The sequence below is a fragment of the Eleutherodactylus coqui genome, chromosome 3 (genome assembly GCF_035609145.1).
Source record: "Eleutherodactylus coqui strain aEleCoq1 chromosome 3, aEleCoq1.hap1, whole genome shotgun sequence".
Taxonomy (NCBI): domain Eukaryota; kingdom Metazoa; phylum Chordata; class Amphibia; order Anura; family Eleutherodactylidae; genus Eleutherodactylus; species Eleutherodactylus coqui.
In genome coordinates this window covers 238383424-238406710 of record NC_089839.1, presented here as the reverse complement: position 1 = coordinate 238406710, position 23287 = coordinate 238383424, and the positions used below count along the sequence as shown (strand labels likewise).

The window sequence follows — 23287 nt, the reverse complement described above, 5'->3', positions numbered from 1 at the left end:
GTGCTTCCAGCTTTGTGGTGTATTCAATCACCTGTCCATGTGCCCTAACATATGTGGGTGAGACCACAATAGAGGTCCGCTCCCGCATAATAAAGCACAAGAGCACCATTCGCACCAAGAACAATGACTTACCTTGTCTAAACATGTTAATGAAAAAAAACATGGCATTTGCCGGTTGAAATTTCGGATAATAGATCATGTCTAGAGATGAGCGAGTACCCAAATGCTCGGGTCCTCGGTATTCGAGTCGAGCTTTTCATAAAATTTGAGAGCTCTAGTCGAGTAACTCTCTCTCGGAAATGTGGGAATTTCGTTTCCTTAAAGGGGTTGTCCGGCCATAAACATTAGGTCTCATTACTTCTGTTTGCCCAATACAATGCACTTTGTAATTTACATTGTGCATTGTAAATTAGGCAAACAGAAGTTATTCACTTACCTCTTGGCTGCCCCTCCCCCTGTGTTGCTCCTCGGTTGCCATGGTTCCTGGTTCCGACAAGTCTCTTCTCCTCTTCTTGTCGGGACGACCGGGGACGCGCCTCTCCAGCACAGCTCTGTGCATGTGCAGAAGAACTTCAGCCTGGGAAGCTCAGCTCTGCAGGGGAGGCATGGCTGCTGGCTCTTCAACTCCAAGGTAAGAATGAGAGGAGGGGCGGGCTCTCGTGGGGGGGGGAGGAGGGGGGAGGATGGATGGATGTGTGCAAGTGGCTGTCAGAAGGGTAGGGGGGGGGGGGGCGCTGCAGTGATGTGTGTGTGTGTGTGTGTGTGCAATGTCAGGAGACCCGGCTGTCAGAAATCCCGGGGGGAGGGGGGAGGGGTGCTGTTAGTGTACTTGTGTGTGGGCACTGTAAAGGGGGACTCTGTGGGGGAGGTCACAGGGGGGGCACTGTATAGGGACGCTGTGGATGGGGGGGCATGTGGAGGGGGGCTACTTTGGAGTGCAGTGGGGGGGACTCTGGGGGGTGGCATGTGTAGGGGGGGTACTGCAGAGGGCACTGTGGGGGGGGGAATACTGGGGGGGCACTGTTGAGGGGGGACTGTGGAGAATGCTGTGGTTGGGGGGAATGAGGGGGGCTACTTTGGAGGGCACTGTAGGGGTGACACTGGGGGCATGTGTAGGGGGTACTGTAGAGGCCACTGTTTGTGGCACTGTGGGGGATCATTAGGGGGGCACTGTGGGAGAGTGCACTGTGGGGGGGGTCGCTGTGGGAGGGGCACTATGAGGGCATGTGTTTGTGGGGAAATGTTTTGTTTCACTTTAGCAGGGTGGGGGGGCAGTAGGTAGCCTTGCAGTGGGGGGCTGCAGGAGAGTTCTCTCTCGGCTCTCCCCGCCCCTCTCCATTCACTATCTACACTGTGCTGCTATTTACACTCATACCAGGATTTCATCCTGACATGAGTGTATAACGCAGTCTCCCCTGGCCACACCCCCTCTGATTATAGTATGCAGCAGGGGGCGGGGCCTGGGCGGGGAGAGACTGTAGAGCAGTTCAATAGAGGTGGGCGTGTCGTGGGCGGGGCTAGGACGTGAGCTGAGGGAAATCCTGCCTTTTCATGTCTTTTACTACCATCGGGAGCGCGCACACAGAAGAGGGAGAGCGTAGAGCATTGTGGGAAGGCAGCACAGAGGCGCCATCTTTGAAAGCTGCAGTGCAGATCAGATTCTAAGGTAAGAAACTGACATTGCAGCTGATCTGCCGGCCGGTTTGAGCCCCTGTATGCTGTGTGTTACTATCCTTACTGAAAGGAAAGCAGCAGCATTATAAAAATTTTTACCCTGTGTGGCCGGACAACTCCTTTAAGTTTGTCTATAATATATTTTGTTATATTTATTGTTTTTTGTTTATTTTTCAGGTTTGGGATTATGTTTATCCAGCAAGGTCGCTACATCATTCCAGTCTCATAATGATATTGCATTTGGTCTATTTTCTGTAACACTATAAACATTTCAGCATCATAATTGACTATCCCTTTTTTATATCCTGCACACAATAGTGTATGTATTTTTGAATAAATATTGAAAATGACAGATTATTCTTATAGATGTAATTCTTGATAATTTATACTGCTTAGACTCTATTTATTTGAGTATTTTTTGAAATACCCTTTTTGGTTTCCTCTTTGGAATTATGGTGTTTTACTCATAATCTCTTGCTATGATCCGCATTTTAAATATGTGAATGACAGCTGAGAGATGCCCCTGATTGGTCCCTGCGCTGAGCCAATCAGAGGCAGCACTCACTCACCCATTCATGAATTCATGAATGGGTGTGAGTGAGAGCTGCCTCTGATTGGTGTGGGCTGTGACCAATCAGAAGCAGCCCATTCAGCAGGCGGGGATTTTAAATCCCCGCCTGCTGAATACTACTCAGAGCAGTTTAGGAGAACTGCCGGCCGGCCGCGGCTGAACTCCGGCTGCACGGAGAAGGTGAGTATATATATTTTTTTCTTTTTACACATTTTTGGATGATTTTCAGGGAAGGGCTTATATATTTAAGCCCTTCCCGAAAATTCATCCTGCGCTCGCCGGCAGCCCATTCCTTTCAATGGAGCCGGCTGTATTGCCGGCTCCATTGAATTCAATGGGCAAACATCATTCTTCTCTGCCACAGCTGTTACAGCTGTGGCAGAGGAGAATGATTTGTGTAGTATATGTTTTCAATGGGGTCGGCGCTGCTGCCGCCGGCCCCACTGAGCGCATATATAGAACACAAGGAATCGCAGATAGCCGCGATCTGCGATTTCTTGTGTCCTATAATTTATTGGACAAGCACATAAAAAGTGCCCGTGTGTCCGATACCATTGCAAAGCAATGGTTCTATAAAATCGCTGATCGCGTGCGCATGCGCAAATCGCGCGAAAAATCGCCCGTGTGACTGAGGCCTCAAGCATGCGCTGTATGTCCTCTGTGCCGTTGGCATAGGTAGAGATATGTGATGTGTACACATCACGCATGTGCAGCCCTTTGGACGTTCTGTCCTCTCACATGGGTTGTGGAACTCCGAGCCCATGCTGCTCATTATAGTGGTACCATGGATACGTGATGCGTCCAGGATCATGCATTCGCAGCTCTCTGGACGGAACGTCCTTGCATGTGAGCTGGAATATCCAGCGTCTGCGCGTTATGCGTTATGCAGGCTGTGACACAAGCACACTGGCTCACTAAGATGCTGCTAATGACCAGATGGCTAGAGTGGCCGCACATGGCTATTACACATCTGATGTATGTATTGTTATTTTGTGTGTTTTAAATGATATTTGTGCACCAGTTTTATAACGGTTCAGAATTTAGGGGGGGGGCAGAAACAGATTGGTGACATGATCTGTGAACTGCACTATTTAAACTGTGGTTGCATTTACACTTGTGAGCTTGACAAAGGCCTAATTGGGGGCCGAAACATCGTTGTACATTTTTTGTTATGTGAGAATGAAGAACTTCAAGATCTTTTTGCACCTACTGATGCTGCCACATTTTTTTCTTTGAGTACCTCCCCTGCCATAGCTGTGATAGCTGTGGCAGAGTATTGCGATCTTCTCCAAATGTTTTCAATGGGACCGATGTAACTGGTGCCGGCTCCATTGAAATCAATGGACACGAAGCAACAGTCACCCATTTTTTTTTAACATGCTTGGAGCGCATCTTTTTGTGCACATAGGTGCGCAAAAAAAAAATGCTCATCTGACTGAGCCCTAAGAACGCGCCCCTTTTATTTTCCCATTTTTGTTTTTTCCTCTATCCTTTTAAAAAATCATAACTCCTTTATTTATCCATCGACATAGCTGTATGAGGGCTTGTTTTTTGCAGGACAAGTTGTATTTTTTAATGGTATTATTTAATGTACCATATAACCTATTGAAAAACGTAAAAAAAGTGGAGTAAAATGAAAAAAAAAACAACATTCAGCCATCTTTCGGTGCATCTTGTTTCTACAGCGCACAAACTGCAACAAAATTGACATGATAACCTTATTCTATGGGAAAGTACAAATACTATACCAAACTTATATAGTTTTTTTTTGCTGTACTATTTTTATTTAAGACACATAATTTTTTTAAATTATTTTCAGCTGCCGTCTTCTGTGCACAATAAATGTAAAATTTTTCCATTGACATAGGCGTAAGAGGACTCTTTTTTTGCATTTTTTCTGGGAAACAGGGTGACAAAAAAAGTGCATTTCTGGCGTTCTTAATTTTTTTTTTCGGACGACATTTACCATGCAGCGTAAATAATACATTAGTTTAAAAATCTGACTTATGGACGCAGCAATACAAATATGCATTTTTGTTTAAGGATTTAGATTCTTTTACTATAGATATGGGAGGGCGATTTAAACTGTTTGTCCCCCGGGGGGCTGTACAAGACTCGCGGACATTGTTTGGGGGATTTAAATGCCGCTGTACGAATTGACACTGGCGTTTAAAGGGTTAATAGCGCCGATCAGCCACACGTCTGATTGCAGCTATTGCCCGCGTGTGCCAGCTGTAATAAACAGCTGGTGCCTGTGCTGTATGAAGAGAGGTCGCCCCGCGATCTGTCTTCGTAAATATCCTTACCCTGCAGGACGTAATTGTGCGTCCTATAGCTGGAAGGGGTTAAAATCAGAGATAATGGCATGTAGCCATGAATGTGAGATGTTTTCAGGAAATAGCGATTTTGGGAATCCAGAACACGACCAGCACTAAATATTTACTAGCATCTTCGAATCACACCTAACAAAGGGTTAAAGTAATATTTGTGGACAAGAACATTATCAATAAAATGAGACCATGATCAGGTTTCTAGGACAAATAGTTTTCATTTTATAGGTGAAGAACTGATTTTTTTAAACAAAAACTCTCAAAAATCATAACTTCAAGGTTGATGAGGCACGGGTTAACGTTATCCAATTCACCAGAAACTTTCAGAAACTCATTTTCTTACCAAATGTCAACTTTTGAGAGGGTCTCCCAGACATACACAGAACACGACCTTGTTTACACCAAGTGACTGCAACATAAAATAACCCTGTACAGAACAAGACATTGCTCACACCCGATGTCTGAACACTAGAGATGAGCGAGCATACTCGTCCGAGCTTGATGCTCGTTCGAGTATTAGGGTGCTCGAGATGCTCGTTACTCGAGACGAGCACCACGCGGTGCTCGTCTCGATTAAACGAGCACTGACCATTGAAAGCAATGGGCTGCCGGCTAGCGCGGGATGAATTTTCGGGAAGGGCTTAAAAATATAAGCCCTTACCTGAAAATCATCCTAAAATGTGTAAAAAGTAAAAAAAAAAAATATACTCACCTTGTCCCGGCAGAACGATGTTAGCCCATTGAATTTAATGGAGCCGGCAATACAGCCGGCCCCATTGAAAGCAATGGGCTGCCGGCGATCGCACAATGAATTTTCGGGAAGGGCTTAAACATATAAGCCCTTCCCTGCAATTCATCCAGAAATGTGTAAAAATTAAAAATATATATATACTCACCTGGTCCCGGCAGACGGAGTTCAGCTGCGGCCAGCTGGCAGTTCTCCTGAACTGCTCTCTGTAGTATTCAGCAGCCGGGGATTTAAAATCCCCGCCTGCTGAATGAGCTGCCTCTGATTGGTCACAGCCTGACCAATCAGAGGCAGATCTCACTCACACCCATTCATGAATTCATGAATGGGTGAGTGAATGCTGCCTCTGATTGGCTCAGCGCAGCTCTCAGCTGAATGACAGCAGTTCAGCACCACAGTGCAGGGGACAGCAGGAGAAGACGCGGCTGTGCCCCAGCTGAAGGGAGGTGAGTATCTATTTTTTTTGTTTTTTAAATCACTTTTAATTCATTTCCAGGGAATGGCTTATATGTAAAGCCCTTCCCTGAAAAAGAATTCAGGTGTGCCAGCGGACCATTGTCTTCAATGGAGTCGCCGGCAGCAGCAGCGGCTCCATTGAAGAGAATGCCTGCATTTTTATTCTTTTTTACACTAAAATCTTTCTTTTTCAGGTATGGGCTTATATTTTTAAGCCCTTCCCGAAAATTCATCCCGCGCTCGCCGGCAGCCCATTACTTTCAATGGAGCTGGCTGTATTGCCGGCTCCATTGAATTCAATGGGCTAACATCGTTCTTCTCTGCCACAGCTGTGGCAGAGGAGAACGATCTTTATGCTGATATAATTTTATTTTTTTATTTTTACACATTTTAGGATGATTTTCAGGTAAGGGCTTATATTTTTAAGCCCTTCCTGAAAATTCATCCCGCGCTCACTGGCAGCCCATTGCTTTCAATGGAGCTGGCTGTATTGCGGGCTCCATTGAATTCAATGGGCTAACATCGTTCTTCTCTGCCACAGCTGTTACAGCTGCGGCAGAGGAGAACGATCGTTATGCTGACAGTGTGGGGGGGGGGGGGTGGTCTCACTCTTGCCACTATTGTGGCTTGATAGTGAGACCTCGGAGCCCGAAATGCAGCCCTGCATGTTGCTCCTCACCTGCCCTATCCATTTCTGTGTTTTTTACATGACTTTGGTGATTTGCTAAGATTTTCACAAATGAAAACCTTAGCGGAGCACCAGTCATATACAAAAATGCTCGGTCGCCAATTGGCTTCAATGGGGTTCGTTACTCGAAACGAACTCTCGAGCATCACTGAAAGTTCTACTCGAGTAACGAGCACTCGAGCATTTTGGTGCTCGCTCATCTCTACTGAACACCTATAAACAAATACTGAACAAGTCACTACTCAAATCAAACAAACAGGGAATCCACCCATCACCTCATGCATGGAACCTACACCAAACAGAACATGCATGACTCCAAGTACCAGAGTTCTGAGAGATAAATGACAAAATGGCGAGCACCCTCTAGTAATCGTGATTGGCTGGCTGCAGAACTTCACACTATTAACCAGCCAAGTCAACCACACCTGCAGCAGTGTGCTCCTGGAAACCCATAGAACTACAGGTCCCAGGAGCACAATGTGACAAGTCCATTCACACAGGTGAGAAAATTGTGCAAGTTTTGTGCATTGCAAGATTCACGAAAATGCAACCCATTATTTTGCACTAGGATACAAAATGCAGATGTGTGGTCTCCCACATATTGCACAGCTCATGGACAAAGTGTCCATACAATGTCAGGCGCAACTCACTCTCAGCTGCGTAAATATAACTTTAGTTGGCTTATATTACAACATTTTTTGCACCAAAATTTTGATGCACAGTGTTTCCTTTAGGCCACGCCCATTTCCAATTAAGCTAATTGTCTTCTCGCAAAGTAATACATTCCTTATAGACTTCAAAATAAGCATGTAAAGGTTTTTAAAACACATAAATATGGTGCAAAAAAACCTGGTGCGTTTATAAAGCTAACCTGCACCATTGGGTTCTCACTGCCCTTCACTAGCAAGAAAGTAGCAACATTTTTAACCTGAATTTAAATGTTTTTAGATTTTTTTTATCACATAATGTCAGGAATGTTAAAAAAAAACAAAAAAAACATGAAGACATTAACCCCTTAATGACATGGCCTATTTTGGCGTTGAGGACCAAGCGATTTTTTGGTATTTTTCCATCTCCATTTTTCAAAAGCCATAACTTTTTTATTTTTTGGTGGACGCGGCCGTGTAAGGGCTTGTTTTTTGCGTGACGATCTGTAGTTTTTATCGGTGCCACTTTTGGGTATATAGACAATATCGTAATTTTTTTTTTTTTTTTTTTTAATGATAACAGGGAGAGAAAACGCATCAATTCTGCCATAGATTTTTTTTTTTTTTTTACAGCGTTAATCATGCAGCATAAATGACACACTAAAATTTTTCTGCGGGTCGGTACGGTAACAACGATACCAAAATTGTTATATTTTTTTTTAGGTTTTTACACTATTTTGCAATAAAACCCCCTTTTTTTGGAAATCTTTTTTTTTTCTCTATAGCTGCATTCAAAGTCCTGTAACTTTTTTATTTTTCTATGTACGGAGCTCTTTAAGGGCTTATTTTTTGCGTTTTAGCATTTTGCCTCTGTTTTTTAGCGTTTTTTTTACGCTTTTTGTCGTACAAAATAAAAAGCGTGTTCAACTTTTTGTACACGTCGTTACGGACGCGTCAATTCCCAATATGTGGGGTTTTAGTTTTTTTTCCCATTTTTTATGCTAATATTAGAAAAAGCATAAAAAAAGGGGTTTTTTACATTTTTTTTTTTACATTTTTCTTTTTTTTACACTTTTCTTTTCTTTTTTTTATACTATTTGAGTCCCTCTGAGGGACTTACATCACTGTGCCTATGATCGCTGTCATAAGGCATGGTAGAGCTACTGCTCTGCCATGCCTTATCGCTTGTACAGCGATTATAGGCATAGGCACAGGCAATACAGGACGCCAGTGTCTGGCGTCCTGTTGCCATGGTGACAGGCCGGGCTCTCGCGATAACATCGCGAGTTCCGGCCGGAGACACACAGGGATCGCGATCCCTCTGTGAACTCTTTCCCTGCCGCGATCTACTTAGATCGCGGCAGGGAAGGGGTTAACAGCGGCGGGCGCATCTCCGATGTCCCCCCGCTGTTGGAGCGGGACGCCGGCTGTGACTGACAGCCGGCTCCCGCTGCGGGATAGCGCGGGATCACATGTGATCCCGTGCTATCTCCAGGACGTACCAGGTACGTCATGTTGCGGGAAGTACCAGGCTGCCATGACGTACCAGGTACGTCCAGGAGCGGGAAGGAGTTAAATGTATTAAAGGGGTTGTCCCGCGCCGAAATGTTTTTTTTTTTTTTTTTCAACCCCCCCCCCCCTTCCCCGTTCGGCGCGAGACAACCCCGATGCAGGGACTTAAAAAAAAAAAACGCACAGCGCTTACCTGAATCCCCGCGCTCCGGTGACTTCTTACTTACCTGGTGAAGATGGCCGCCGGGATCTTCACCCTCGGTGGACCGCAGGGCTTCTGTGCGGTCCATTGCCGATTCCAGCCTCCTGATTGGCTGGAATCGGCACGTGACGGGGCGGAGCTACACGGAGCCGCTCTCCGGCACGAGCGACTCCATTCATAAAAGAAGAAGACCCGGATTGCGCAAGCGCGGCTAATTTGGCCATTAGACGCCGAAAATTAGTCGGCTCCATGGAAACGAGGACGCTAGCAACGGAGCAGGTAAGTGAAAAACTTCTTATAACTTCTGTATGGCTCATAATTAATGCACAATGTACATTACAAAGTGCATTAATATGGCCATACAGAAGTGTATAGACCCACTTGCTGCCGCGGGACAACCCCTTTAATATCAGATCTTCCACTGTCTGAGTGATTTGAGTACATTTAGCAGTACAGCGCAGAAAGCTTTCTCAGGCGTTCTGAAATAATTTTTTCTATATTGATGGTTAGGTCTAGAGATGAGCGAGCACCAAAATGCTCGGGTGCTCGTTACTCGAGTCGAACTTTCAGTGATGCTCGAGAGTTCGTTTCGAGTAACGAACCCCATTGAAGTCAATGGGCGACTCGAGCATTTTTGTATATCGCCGATGCTCGCTAAGGTTTTCATTTGTGAAAACCTGGGAAATTCAAGAAAGTGATGGGAACGACACAGAAACAGATAGGGCAGGCGAGGGCTACATGTTGGGCTGCATCTCAAGTTCACAGGTCCCACTATTAAGCCACAATACCGGCAAGAGTGGGCCCCCCCCCCCCCCGCACTGTCAGCATAAAGATCGTTCTCCTCTGCCACAGCTATAACTACTGTGGCAGAGAAGAAGGATGTTAGCCCATTGAATTCAATGGAGCCGGCAATACAGCTGGCTCCATTGAAAGCAATGGGCTGCCGGCGATCGCGGGATGAATTGTCGGGTAGGGCTTAAATATATAAGCCCTTCCCTGCAATTCATCCAGAAATGTGTAAAAATTAAAAAAAAATATACTCACCTTGTCCCGGCAGAACGATGTTAGCCCATTGAATTCAATGGAGCCGGCAATACAGCTGGCTCCATTGAAAGCAATGGGCTGCCGGCGATCGCGGGATGAATTGTTGGGAAGGGGTTAAATATATAAGCCCTTCCCTGCAATTCATCCAGAAATGTGTAAAAATAAAAAATATATATATACTCACCTGGTCCCGGCAGACGGAGTTCAGCGTGGCCAGCGGCAGTCCTCCTGAACTGCTCTGAACAGCTGTGAGTAGTATTCAGCAGCCGGGGATTTAAAATCCCCGCCTGCTTAATGAGCTGCCTCTAATTGGTCACAGCCTGACCAATCAGAGGCAGATTCCACTCACACACCCATTCATGAATTTATGAATGGGTGAGTGACTGCTGCCTCTCATCTGATTGGTCCCGCTGAGCCAATCAGAGGCAGCAGTCACACAACCATTCATAAATTCTGGTTTGCTATAGTTTCTGACTTTTTAAAAAATTTAATGACAGGCAAATATGTTGGCAAAAAATGGAATATGTGACCATAGTCTATCATGGTAAACTGTGCTGCTATTGTAATGGTTTGAAGATGCAAACTTGGTTACTAATATTCAGCTTATTCATTCATTTGTTATCGACAGCCAAGGCTCCATTCTCAGCTCATACTCCGAACTTTTCAACATTAAAATATTGGGGAAAAAATGACATACCAGTTATTTTTGTACTGCAATGTCACTCTCCATTTTGTCACATAGCAATTGGAGAAATTAAAGGGGTTGTCCCACGCCTAGAGAGAAATATTTTTTTTTGCCCGGTCCCCCAGTACCTGTAAAGGAATACCGCTGCCATGTGTTATTAAAAAAAAAAATTCCCTTACCTGAATCCCCGTTCAGCAACTTTAAAAAATCTTCTGTCCAAGATGGCTGCCGCTGGTCTTCTCCCACGGTGCACCGCGGGTCTACTCCCATGGTGCACCGTGGATGTTCTTCTGCAGTCTGCGCTCCACTGCCGATTCCAGCCACCCCATTGGCTGATCGGCACCACGTGACGGAGGCGGAGCTACGCGATGATGCGGAGAAGAGGGAGGAGCCAGGATGCAGCTCGTGAGCCCGGACCATCAAGAAGAGGAATCTTCAGTGCGCAAGCGCGACTGTTCAGGCGACCAGAGGAGAAGTTTGGTCGTCGCCATGGAGACGGGGACGCCAGCATCGGAGGGGGTAAGTATATAACTTCTGTATGGCCAATATTTAATGCACGATGTATATTACAAAGTGCATTAATATGGCCATACAGAAGTGTATAACTGCACTTGCTTCTGCGGGACAACCCCTTTAACTTCATTGTTCCTGCAATTTCCTAAATGTGTATGATTTGTCATTTGGTCATTTTTTAAGAACGTTTGGTCAAATGTAAAGTATTATAGGACTGGAAATATGTTCACAACATACCTGGCTTTTCAGTGTCATCAGTTGATGGTTCAGAGATATCAGGCTTGTCAGGATCTAAAAAAGGCAAGGAAATAGCAAATTAGCGACTCTAGCTAATCTGTGTTCCCATACATTGTCTACGAAGTCGAATTAAAGGAAGTCGACTCATGCATTCTTCTTTTGGGCTTATGCCAAGCATTTTACCCTAAAAGAGATAGCATTACATTTGATTTGGTTTTCAAAGGTTTTTCTCTTGTCACAAAGTTAAAGTTATAAGTTTTGATACCCACGAGCTAGTTTTCTGGGGATTGATCTACCACTAGAATAGGTTATAACTAGAGATGAGCGAGCATGCTCATCCGAGCAACAACATACTTGAAGGTGCTTGTTACTCGAGCGAGCACCACACGGTATTCGAGAAAATTTCATCTCCCCTCCCTGCATGTTTAGCGCTATTTTTTAGCCAATAAACATGCAGGGAAGGCTTTACCACTTCCTGCTGTGACATGTCAACCCTGTGTACATCCATTGCAGTGACTGGCTGGGCTAATCAGGTGACCGCCAAGTATAAACAATTTGGTCACCTGAGGCTCGCCTCACACACATGCTGCATGAGCTGAGGGATAGAGCTTCTGCTATAGGGAAAGCAATAGTGTAAGGTACAGATTGCGGTTAGGCAGGGATCCTTGCTCCAAGAACCCAACAGTCCTTTCTAGGACTACAACTCCTCTCATTGTGTGCATCAGCATTTTGGCTGGCTGGGAGCAGTAGTGAACACAAATTTTTTCTCAAGCATCCCGGCTGTATACTGCATACTGTTATCGGTTTTATGCAGTATACTGCTAGTGGTGTACAGACCATAGATAGGAAGTAACAAAACTCCTATCATTTCTAATTTTTTAGTTTTTTTGCCTGCTGAATAGAGATGAGCGAGCACCAAAATGCTTGGGTGCTCGCTACTCGAGACAAACTTTTCGCGATGCTCGAGGGTTCGTTTGGAGTAACGAACCCCATTGAAGTCAATGGGCGACCCGAGCATTTTTGTATATCGCCGATGCTCGCTAAGGTTTTCATTTGTGAAAATCTGGGCAATTCAAGAAAGTGATGGGAACGACACAGAAACGGATAGGGCAGGCGAGGGGCTACATGTTGGGCTGCATCTCAAGTTCCCAGGTCCCACTATTAAAGGGGTTGTCCCGCGGCAGCAAGTGGGTCTATACACTTCTGTATGGCCATATTAATGCACTTTGTAATGTACATTGTGCATTAATTATGAGCCATACAGAAGTTATCAAAAGTTTTATACTTACCTGCTCCGTTGCTGGCGTCCTCGTTTCCATGGTGCCGACTAATTTTCGGCCTCCGATGGCCAAATTAGCCGCGCTTGCGCAATCCGGGTCTTCTGCTTTCTTCAATGGGGCTCCGTGTAGCTCCGTGTAGCTCCGCCCCGTCACGTGCCGATTCCAGCCAATCAGGAGGCTGGAATCGGCAATGGACCGCATAGAAGAGCTGCGGTCCACGGAGGAAGAGGATCCTGGCGGCCATCTTCACTGGTAAGTATAGAAGTCACCGGAGCGCGGGGATTAAGGTAAGCGCTGAGCGGTTTTTTTTTTACGTCCCTGCATCGGGGTTGTCTCGCGCCGAACGGGGGGGGGGGGGGGGGGTTGAAAAAAAAAACAAAACGTTTCGGCGCGGGACAACCCCTTTAAGCCACAATAGCGGCAAGAGTGCCCCCCCCCCTCCCAGCAATTTTTACTTCTGAAAAACCCTCATTAGCAAGGCATACCTTAGCTAAGCACCACACTACCTCCAACAAAGCACAATCACTGCCTGCATGACACTCCGCTGCCACTTCTCCTGGGTAACATGCTGCCCAACCCCCCCGCACGACCCAGTGTCCATAGCGCACACCAAAGTGTCCCTGCGCAGCCTTCAGCTGCACTCATGCCACACGCTGGCCTCATAGCCACACCACCCTCATGTCTATTTATAAGTGCGTCTGCCATGAGGAGGAACGGCAGGCACACACTGCAGAGGGTTAGCACGGCCAGGCAGCGACCCTCTTTAAAAGGGGCAGGGCGATAGCCCACAATGCTGTACAGAAGCAATGAGAAATCCAATCCTGTGCCACCTCTATCAGCAACTGCATACGTGGGCATAGCAATGGGGAACCCATGTGCCACACACTATTCATTCTGTCAAGGTGTCTGCATGCCCCAGTCTGACCGGGGTTTTTTATAAATAGTCACAGGCAGGTACAACTCCGCAATGGGAATTCCGTGTGCACCCACAGCATGGGTGGCTCCCCTGGAACCCACCGGCGGTACATAAATATATCCCATTGCATTGCCCATCACACCTGAGGTAACGTCAGGTTTAATGCAGGTGGGCTTCAGCCCACACTGCATGCCCCAGTCAGACTGGGGTTCTTTAGAAGTGGACACATGCAGTTACAACTCCGTGTGGACCAACAGCATGGGTGGGTCCCAGAAAGCCACCGGCGGTACATAAATATATCCCATTGCATTGCCCTTCACAGCTGAGGTAACGTCCGATTAAATGCAGGTGGTCTTCGGCCCACACTGCATGCCCCAGTCTGACCGGGGTTTTTAATACATAGACACTGGCAGGTACAACTCCCTAATGTGAAGTCCCTGTGGACCCACAGCATGGGTGGCTCCCTGGAACCCACCGGCGGTACATAAATATTTCCCATTGCATTCCCCATCACAGCTGAGGTAACGTCAGGTTTAATGCAGGTGGGCTTCGGCCCACACTGCATGCCCCAGTCAGACTGGGGTTGTTTAGAAGTGGACACATGCAGTTACAACTCCATGTGGACCGACAGCATGGGTGGGTCCCAGGAAGCACCGGCGGTACATAAATATATCCCATTGCATTGCCCATCACAGCTGAGGTAACGTCCGATTAAATGCAGGTGGTCTTCGGCCCACACTGCATGCCCCAGTCTGACCGGGGTTTTTAATACATAGACACTGGCAGGTACAAATCCCTAATGTGAAATCCCTGTGGACCCAAAGCATGGGTGGCTCTCTGAAACCCATCGGCGGTACATAAACGTATCCCATTGCAGTGCCCTGCTCAGCAGAGCTAACGTCACATACAATACAGGTGTGCTTCGGCCCACAGTGCATGCCCCAGTCAGAGTGGTAATATGTACCTTAACAGTAACCGCGTTGGTGGGAATGTGGTGGCGGCTGCGGACCTAGTAGCGCGGTTTTATTTAGTTTGTTTTCGGAATGTGGCCAGGATTAAGAGGGTCGAGATGGGGGGATGGTGGGGGCGCTCTCTTGTTGTGTCGGTAAAGGTGAAATTCTTGGACTGCAACCAGACGGACCAATGCAAAGGTATTTGCCAAGAACGTTTTCATAGTTGGAGGAGGAGGGGGATGTTTTTGAGGCACTACGTGTCAGCTCCACGTGTTCGTGGTTATATGCACCTTAACAGTAACCGCGTTGGTGGGAAATGGCCTCGCCACCATCATGTCTTTGGGAAGCCTCCGTTTCCACACCCCAGTGACATAGCATTAGCAGCGGTATAGGCAGAGCCCAGTATTAGTAACATTTCAGCGGTAGCATTAGGGACAGGCCCCAGTAAAATATCACTAGCAGCATTATCGGGGGAGCACAGTATTAGTTCCAATTCAGTAGTAGCAGCAGTCCAGACAGGCCCCAGTAACAATTCCGAAGCAGCAGTATAGGGGGAGCACAGTATTAGTTCCATTTCAGTAGTAGTAGCAGTCAAGACAGGCCACAGTAACATTCCCGTTGCAGCAGTTTAGGGAGATAACAGTCTCTTTCACATTTCAGTAGTTGCAGTATAGACAAGCCCCAGTTAGATTTATGTTTATGTAGCAAAAGTGTGGGCCAAACCCACACACCTTGCTGTACCATGAGTGCAGGCGAAGCCCATAAAAATTACTAGGATTACACTGTAGGCGAGGGCCCAAAAAAATTGGTGTACCAACAGTACTAATGTACCTCAGAAAAATTGCCCATGCCTAACCAAGAGGGCAGGTGAAACCCATTTATCGCTTTGATTAATGTGGCTTAATTTGTAACTAGGCCTGTAGGCAGCCCAGTTAAAATAAAAATTGGTTCAGGTGCAAGTTTCAACGCTTTAATGAGAATTGAAACGTATAAACATTGCTTACTAAAGTCATATGACTGAGCCTTGTGGGCCTAAGAAAAATTGCCCGTTCGGCGTGATTACGTGAGGTTTCAGGAGGAGGAGCAGGAGGAGGAGGATGAATATAATACACAGATTGATGAAGCTAAAAGGTCCCCGTATTTGATGGTGATAGAGAATGATGCTTCCATCCGCGGGTGCAGCCTACGTATTTTTTAGGTACCGCTGCTGTCCGCTGGTGAAGAAAAGTCTGGGGAAATCCAGGCTTTGTTCATCTTTATGAGTGTAAGCCTGTCGGCACTGTCAGTTGACAGGCGGGTACGCTTATCCGTGATGATTCCCCCTAGCCGCACTAAACACCCTCTCTGACAAGACTCTAGCCGCAGGACAAGCAAGCACCCCCAGGGCATACAGCGCGAGTTCAGGCCACGTGTTCAGCTTTGACACCCAGTAGTTGTAGGGGGCAGAGGTGTCACGGAGGATGGTCGTGCGATCGGCTACGTACTCCCTCACCATCCTTTTACAGTGCTCTCGCCAACTCAGCCTTGACTGGGGAGCGGTGACACAGTCTTGCTGGGGAGCCATAAAGCTGGCAAAGGCCTTGGAGAATGTTCCCCTGCCTGCGCTGTACATGCTGCCTGATCTCTGCGCCTCCCCTGCTACCTGGCCCTCGGAACTGCACCTTCTGCCACTAGCGCTGTCGGATGGGAATGTTACCATCAGTTTGTCCGCAAGGGTTCTGTGGTATAGCATCACTCTCGAACCCCTTTCCTCTTCGGGTATGAGAGTGGAAAGGTTCTCCTTATACCGTGGGTCGAGCAGTGTGTACACCCAGTAATCCGTAGTGGCCAGAATGCTTGTAACGCGAGGGTCTCGAGAAAGGCATCCTAACATGAAGTCAGCCATGTGTGCCAGGGTACCTGTACGCAACACATGGCTGTCCTCACTAGGAAGATCACTTTCAGGATCCTCCGCCTCCTCCTTCTCCTCCGGCCATACACGCTGAAAGGATGATAGGCAAGCAGCATGGGTACCCTCAGCAGTGGGCCAAGCTGTCTCTTCCCCCTCCTCCTCATGCTCCTCCCCCTCCTCCTCAGCGCGCTGAGATATAGACATGAGGGTGCTCTGACTATACAGCGACATACTGTCTTCCCTCGCCTCCGTTTCCAAGCGCAAAGCGTCTGCCTTTATGCTTTGCAGGGAACTTCTCAAGAGGCATAGCAGAGGAATGGTGACGCTAATGATTGCAGCATCGCCGCTCACCACCTGGGTAGACTTCTCAAATTTTCCAAGGACCTGGCAGATGGCTGCCAACCAGGCCCACTCTTCTGTAAAGAATTGAGGAGGCTGACTCCCACTACGCCGCCCATGTTGGAGTTGGTATTCCACTATAGCTCTACGCTGCTCATACTGTCTGGCCAACATGGGGAGCGTAGAGTTCCACCGTGTGGGCACATCGCACAGCAGTCGGTGCACTGGCAGATTAAACCGATGTTGCAGGGTCCGCAGAGTGGCAGCGTCCGTCTTGGACTTGCGGAAATGTGCGCTGACCCGGCGCACCTTTCGGAGCAGGTATGACAAGTGTGGGTAGCTTTTCAGAAAGCGCTGAACCACCAAATTAAAGACATGGGCCAGGCATGGCACGTGCGTGAGGCTGCCGAGCTGCAGAGCCGCCACCAGGTTACGGCCGTTGTCACACACGACCATGCCCGGTTGGAGGCTCAGCGGCGAAAGCCAGCGGTCGGTCTGCTCAGTCAGACCCTACAGCAGTTCGTGGGCCGTGTGCCTCTTCTCTCCTAAGCTGAGTAGTTTCAGCACGGCCTGCTGACGCTTGCCCACCGCTGTGCTGCCACGCTGCGCGACACTGACTGCTGGCGACGTGCTGCTGCTGACACATCTTGATTGCGAGACAGAGGTTGCGTTGGAGGAGGAGGAGGAGGAGGGTGGTTTAGTGGAGGAAGCATACACCGCCACAGATACCAGCACCGAGCTGGGGCCCACAATTCTGGGGGTGGGTAGGACGTGAGCGGTCCCAGGCTCTGACTCTGTCCCAGCCTCCACTAAATTCACCCAATGTACCGTCAGGGAGACATAGTGGCCCTGCCCGCCTGTGCTTGTCCACGTGTCCGTTGTTAAGTGGACCTTGGCAGTAACCGCGTTGGTGAGAGCGCAGACAATGTTGCGGGAGACGTGGTCGTACAGGGCTGGGACGGCACATAGGGAAAAGTAGTGGCGACTGGGAACCGAGTAGCGCGGGGCCGCCGCCGCCATCATGCTTTTGAAAGCCTCCATTTCCACAAGCCTATACGGCAGCATCTCCAGACTGATCAATTTGGCTATGTGCACGTTTAACGCTTGAGCGTGCGGGTGCGTGGCGGCGTACTTGCGCTTGCGCTCAAACAGTTGTGCTAGCGACGTCTGGGCGCTGCGCTGAGAGACATTGCTGGATGGGGCCGAGGACAGTGGAGGTGAGGGTATGGGTGCAGGCCGGTAGACACTCGAGTCTGTGTCCTCAGAGGGGGGTTGGATCTCAGTGGCAGGTTGGGGCAAAGGGGGAGAGGCAGTGGTGCAAACCAGAGGCAGTGAACGGCCTTCGTCCCACCTTGTGGGGTGCTTGGCCATCATATGCCAGCACCTTGGCCTCTGCAGGGTGGCATGGCGAGGGGGCGCTTTAGGAAACAGTTGGTGGATTATTCGGTCTGGCCCTGCCTCTACCCCTGGCCACCGCACTGGCTCGGCATGGGCCCACACCCTGACTTGGGCCTCCGCGTCCCCGCCCGCGTCCATGTCCTCTAGGCCTACCCCTACCCCTCAGCATGCTGTATTACCAGTAGTGCAGAAACAGAACGCTGTAATTAAATGTGCCACTTATTGGCCTGTGGTTGGAGGCTGACTTCGCTTACGGAATGCACAACAGGGGCAGGAAAGAATTTTGCGCAAGCCTGCTGTAACACTTAGCTGGCTGCGTATGAATTAGGACAACTACCACCAGCAGAGACCCAGTACACTTGTGGACAGGAATACAGCGGTGATGTAAGAGGCAACACAGAGGCAGGAAAGAATTTTGCGCAAGCCTGCTGTAACACTTAGCTGGCTGCGTATGAATTAGGACAACTATCCCCAGCAGAGACCCAGTACACTTGTGGACAGGAATACAGCGGTGATGTAAGAGGCAACACAGAGGCAGGAAAGAATTTTGCGCAAGCCTGCTGTAACACTTAGCTGGCTGCGTATGAATTAGGACAACTACCCCCAGCAGAGACCCAGTACACTTGTGGACAGGAATACAGCGGTGATGTAAGAGGCAACACAGAGGCAGGAAAGAATTTTGCGCAAGCCTGCTGTAACACTTAGCTAGCTGCGTATGAATTAGGACAACTACCCCCAGCAGAGACCCAGTACACTTGTGAACAGGAATACAGCGGTGATGTAAGAGGCAACACAGAGGCAGGAAAGAATTTTGCGCAAGCCTGCTGTAACACTGGCTTGTATGAATTAGGACAACTACCCCCAGCAGAGACACAGTACACTGAGGACGGTCACAGGCAGCCCAAATAGATTTTTTTTCCCAAATGTTTTTGGAAAGGCCCACTGCCTATATACACTAAATATGTCTTCTGTCCCTGCCTCACCACTACTGGCCCTGGACAATGTAAAATTACTGCAGGATGCAATGCTCTTCACGGCCGATATACAAAAAAAAAAAAAATGTGCAACACTGCAAAAAGCAGCCTCCACACTACTGCACACGGTTAGATGTGGCCCTAAGAAGGACCGTTGGGGTTCTTGAAGCCTAAAATAACTCCTAACGCTGCCCCGCAACCACTCTTCATACATACCCCGCGGCTCCATGACGTACCTATACATCATGGAGCGGAAAGGGGTTAAAAATGTGGAGTTTTTTTGTATGTTTTGTGTTTCATGAGGCTTGATAAAGCTCTATATTAACCTTGCAGATATCAGATGTGATTTAACGTAGAATTATGTGAATTTTAATTTAAACCAGGGGCCATCTGTAGTGGAGCAGGGAATTATAGATGTAGCAACTGCTAACATGAAACATGTCATGATAACATACATGCCATATAAGAGAAGCTCTAGTAGTAAAGATATTGGCCAATATTCTATACTTTCAGTCTGAGAAGCTTTATTCTACTTTTGGGCGTGTATATATTTACTTGTGCTCACATGAGAAGTTATGGGTTAAATTTACGAAGTCCAGCATTTCCTGTGCGAGACATTGAATCACTTCCCTGGCGCACAATGCGCTGAATAAATGAATAGGCATACACCTCTTTATGTGTTCAGCACATCACAGCACCTCTGCGCCTTTTGTGACATGTACAGCAGGTCTGACATGGCATACATTTCTGGCATAATTTATGCCAGTTTCTGGTGTAAATTGTACATAAATCTGGCAGTCCGAGCCATGCCCATTCACTACAAGCTCAGCACAGAAAAAAGGTTGCACACTCTTGTGCAAATACATGTTTACACAAAGATTTGCAACTTATTTATGCCAGAAACTGGTGTAAATCCTGTCATAAATATATCCCTATGTATTAATTTTAATAAACCCTTCCCGCCCCATGATGTAAGGGTACGTCATGGCAGGGTGGTACTTCCCGCAAAATGACGTACTCTTACGTCATAGAGATAGCGCATCATGACTGATCTCGCTATATCCCGCAGTGGAAGCCGGCTGTCAGTGATAGCCGGCCTCCCGCTGCAACAATGCATTTGAATTCTGTATTACGCACGTAATGTACGTGCATATAATACACGGTACATCGCAGCAATTCAAATACATTAATTTTCACTGTTCCACTGACACTTGAGTATATTCATAGCGTATAATAGGCGCATAAAAAAGATTGCAGCATGTTTTATTTAGCAGCGTAGTATACGTTATAGAGCGCTATTGTTCTCTATGGGTATGTATGTATTGCAAACATAAGCTACTTTTTGACAACATGAATTTGAACCTGTCTAATAGGTTTAAATTGCTGAATGGCTACTGAAAATTTGCTAATTTAAAGGTTTCCAGGATGTTATAAGCTCTAGAAATGATAGAATTGATTTGCCATGTTTAAGATACATAACACATCATAGAAAGTGGTTTGCCAAACGTTTCCCGTCAGCTCCATTGCATGGAGTATAGGCTATATCGCATGAGGTCGTAGATTGTATATACCAGAGATGGGAAAGATCTGCTGGAAATCTGCCTATATTTTGGTGTAGGATCACCTGGTACATTGCAAGCGGTACAAATCCACAATAGAATTTGACATGCTGTAGATTTAAAATTCTGCAATTCAGGTCAATTTATATGCCCAAAAATTATGATGTGGTGATTAAGTTGTTCATACAATAGTAAAAAAAACAGACAAAATGAATTAATGACAGACATACAGACCTTCACAAGTTGGTAAGGGTGGGTTCCAGCCATCTTTAGTACAAGTAGTTCTGCTGGATCTTTTCTTTCCCCCACAGCTAAGTATAACTCTTTCATTCTCTTTGTAAGATGGCTTTGTTGGTTTCCTTATAAGATTAGCGTCCTCAGGTATTGTACATATAATTACTGCAAAAAAAAATGCTTTACAGTATTTTTATGCATCTGTATTGTGTGAAAACTTACATTTACAAAATGCTAAAATATAATATACTTTATTCAGTCACCACTCCTGGTGTGTCTGCTTTAGTGGATACTTGTAGTCCCCATAAAATAATAATTCTAGAGCGCCTCTTCTTATAACTCTGCATTTTGTTGTTCTCTGTTATTCCTCCTAGAAATTTATCACTGAATTAACAACTGGGGAAAGGGACCTTTCACAGAGGACACTTAAAGAACGCTATGTAGTGTAGAGAGAAAGCAGAAGTGTGACAATCATGTGACTATTGGGCGCCCCATGTACAATAGAGCTACAGGGTCATAGCATAGATGCCTTAGAGGATATAGATGTAAAAAAAATAGTTATAAAAATAAGTTTAAATAAATAGGAATACAATAAAAATATATATACATAAAAAAAGAAAATAAATGACCCATCGCCAATGCCAACCAAAGGGTAGCTATATGCATCCTGTAATAAAAAACTATGCAAATTATATATCAAAACATCAGAAACAAAATGAGGAACACATTCCTGTATTTAGTTTAGCATAAATTTACTAATTTTAAAAATAAACTATAATCTAACTGAATCTTTTAATTTAGCTTTTTATTCCAAATAAAATTTAAAAAAAACGAAAAAAAAGTCAGTGAAAAAAGATATAATAAGTTATTATAATAATTATAATAAATTATCTGTCATGAGGGAGATGGGGGTGGGGGGTACAAAAATAATTTTGTAGCTGCAGAAAAAAAAAGTGCAGTAAAGCCACCACATGGGTAAAATCTCTAAAAAGAGTGTGGTTCATAAGGGGTTAAGGACTTCTCATGGGATTGTTGCTGCAGATTTCTAAGATACAGGAGATATATTTTTAAAATGCAATACGTTCTGCAGACACATTCTGCAGTTAAAAACGCAAAAAAATCTGAATTTATTAACGAAATAAACATTTGCACTCCGTCCTGAGGACAATTCTGTGAAAGGTCCCTTAGTTTTCTTGTAGTCAAAGAAGTGTCCCTATATAGTCTGACACTGTTAGCGCTGATTGGGAAGTGTCAGTGTGTAGGGATGTACCCCAATTGGTAAGACCCAGATGCTAATTTTTACATTAATTACTAATATGAATAACAGAAGAATAATACAATGCAGAGCTAAAAAAGATGCTTAAGAAATATTACACAGGAGAGGACACAATACTTTATTAGGAAGTTGCATGAAGTGGCAGCAACAATGGTGAATTTAATAAAAACTGATCTTTATTGCTCCATGTTTAAAAATACAGGCAACGTTTCGACTGATAGAGTCTTGACTCTGTCTGTCGAAACATAGCGTGGGCATCAGTTGTTCATTACAGCTGACACCGGTGGGTAATAGCTGCAATCAACCACACGGCTGATCGCCATTATTAATCCTTTAAATACTGCTGTCATTTCCCCCACCCTCCGCAATGAGATCGCAGGGAGCCCTACGGGTGTCATGGCAGTAAGGAGCCTTCTGAAAGGCCCCAGGGCTGCCTTAGCAGACTGCCTATCAAGCTGCCCCTATGGAGCGGCTTGATAAGACTGCCTGTCAGATTGCCATATGATGTAATGCTGTGGCATTACATCATACTGCAGGAGCAATCAAAGCATAACAAGTTGTGGTCCCCTAAGGCTAGGTTCACACAGGGCGGATTTGCCGCGGTCCTGCCGCAGCAGATCCGCCCGCGGCCGCTAATCTCGGGATTAGCCAGCCATGTGGACGAGGTTTCTCAGAAACCTCGTCCACACGGGACGGCTAATCCGCTGCGGTAAATCCGGTTGAAACCGCGGCTGCGACCTATGGGAGCGCCGGCCGCAGCGGAAGAGCGAGCGGCCGGACCGCTTCAAAGCCGGCGGAGATCTCGCGATTTTTGCTGCGGCCAAACCGCGAGATTTCCAATGGCAATCCGCCCAGTGTGAACCTAGGCTAAGGGGGCTAAAAAAGAAAGTAAAAAAAAAATTATAAAAGTTTAAATCACCCCCCTTTTGCCATATTGATAATAAATTAATATAAATCATAAAATAAAAATACATATTTGGTATCACTGCATCCATAAAAGTCTGATCTATCAAAGTAATGCATTATTTACCCCGCACGGTGAATATCGTTCAAAAAAAAAGAAAGAACAAACAACAGAAATTGACTTTTTTGGTCATCCTGTCTCCCAGAAAAAAAACATCAAACTGTTGTGTGTATTCCAAAATGGTACCTACATAAAC

At 46.4% G+C, this 23287-nt stretch overlaps 1 protein-coding gene across 3 annotated transcripts in view; it reads right to left on the bottom strand.

The window, feature by feature from the left end:
* Nucleotides 1-23287, bottom strand: part of LOC136621574 (complement factor H-like) — a 1208893-nt gene that overhangs the window by 181364 nt on the left and 1004242 nt on the right. For 2 of the 3 annotated variants that reach the window (XM_066597135.1, XM_066597136.1), the window contains 2 exons: nt 20852-21016; nt 11308-11361 (listed from right to left, as the gene is read on the bottom strand). In XM_066597135.1, the coding sequence (XP_066453232.1) occupies nt 11308-11361; nt 20852-21016 (219 nt within the window). The remainder of the gene's footprint in view (nt 1-11307; nt 11362-20851; nt 21017-23287) is intronic. The other variant, XM_066597131.1, reaches the window with a different exon arrangement.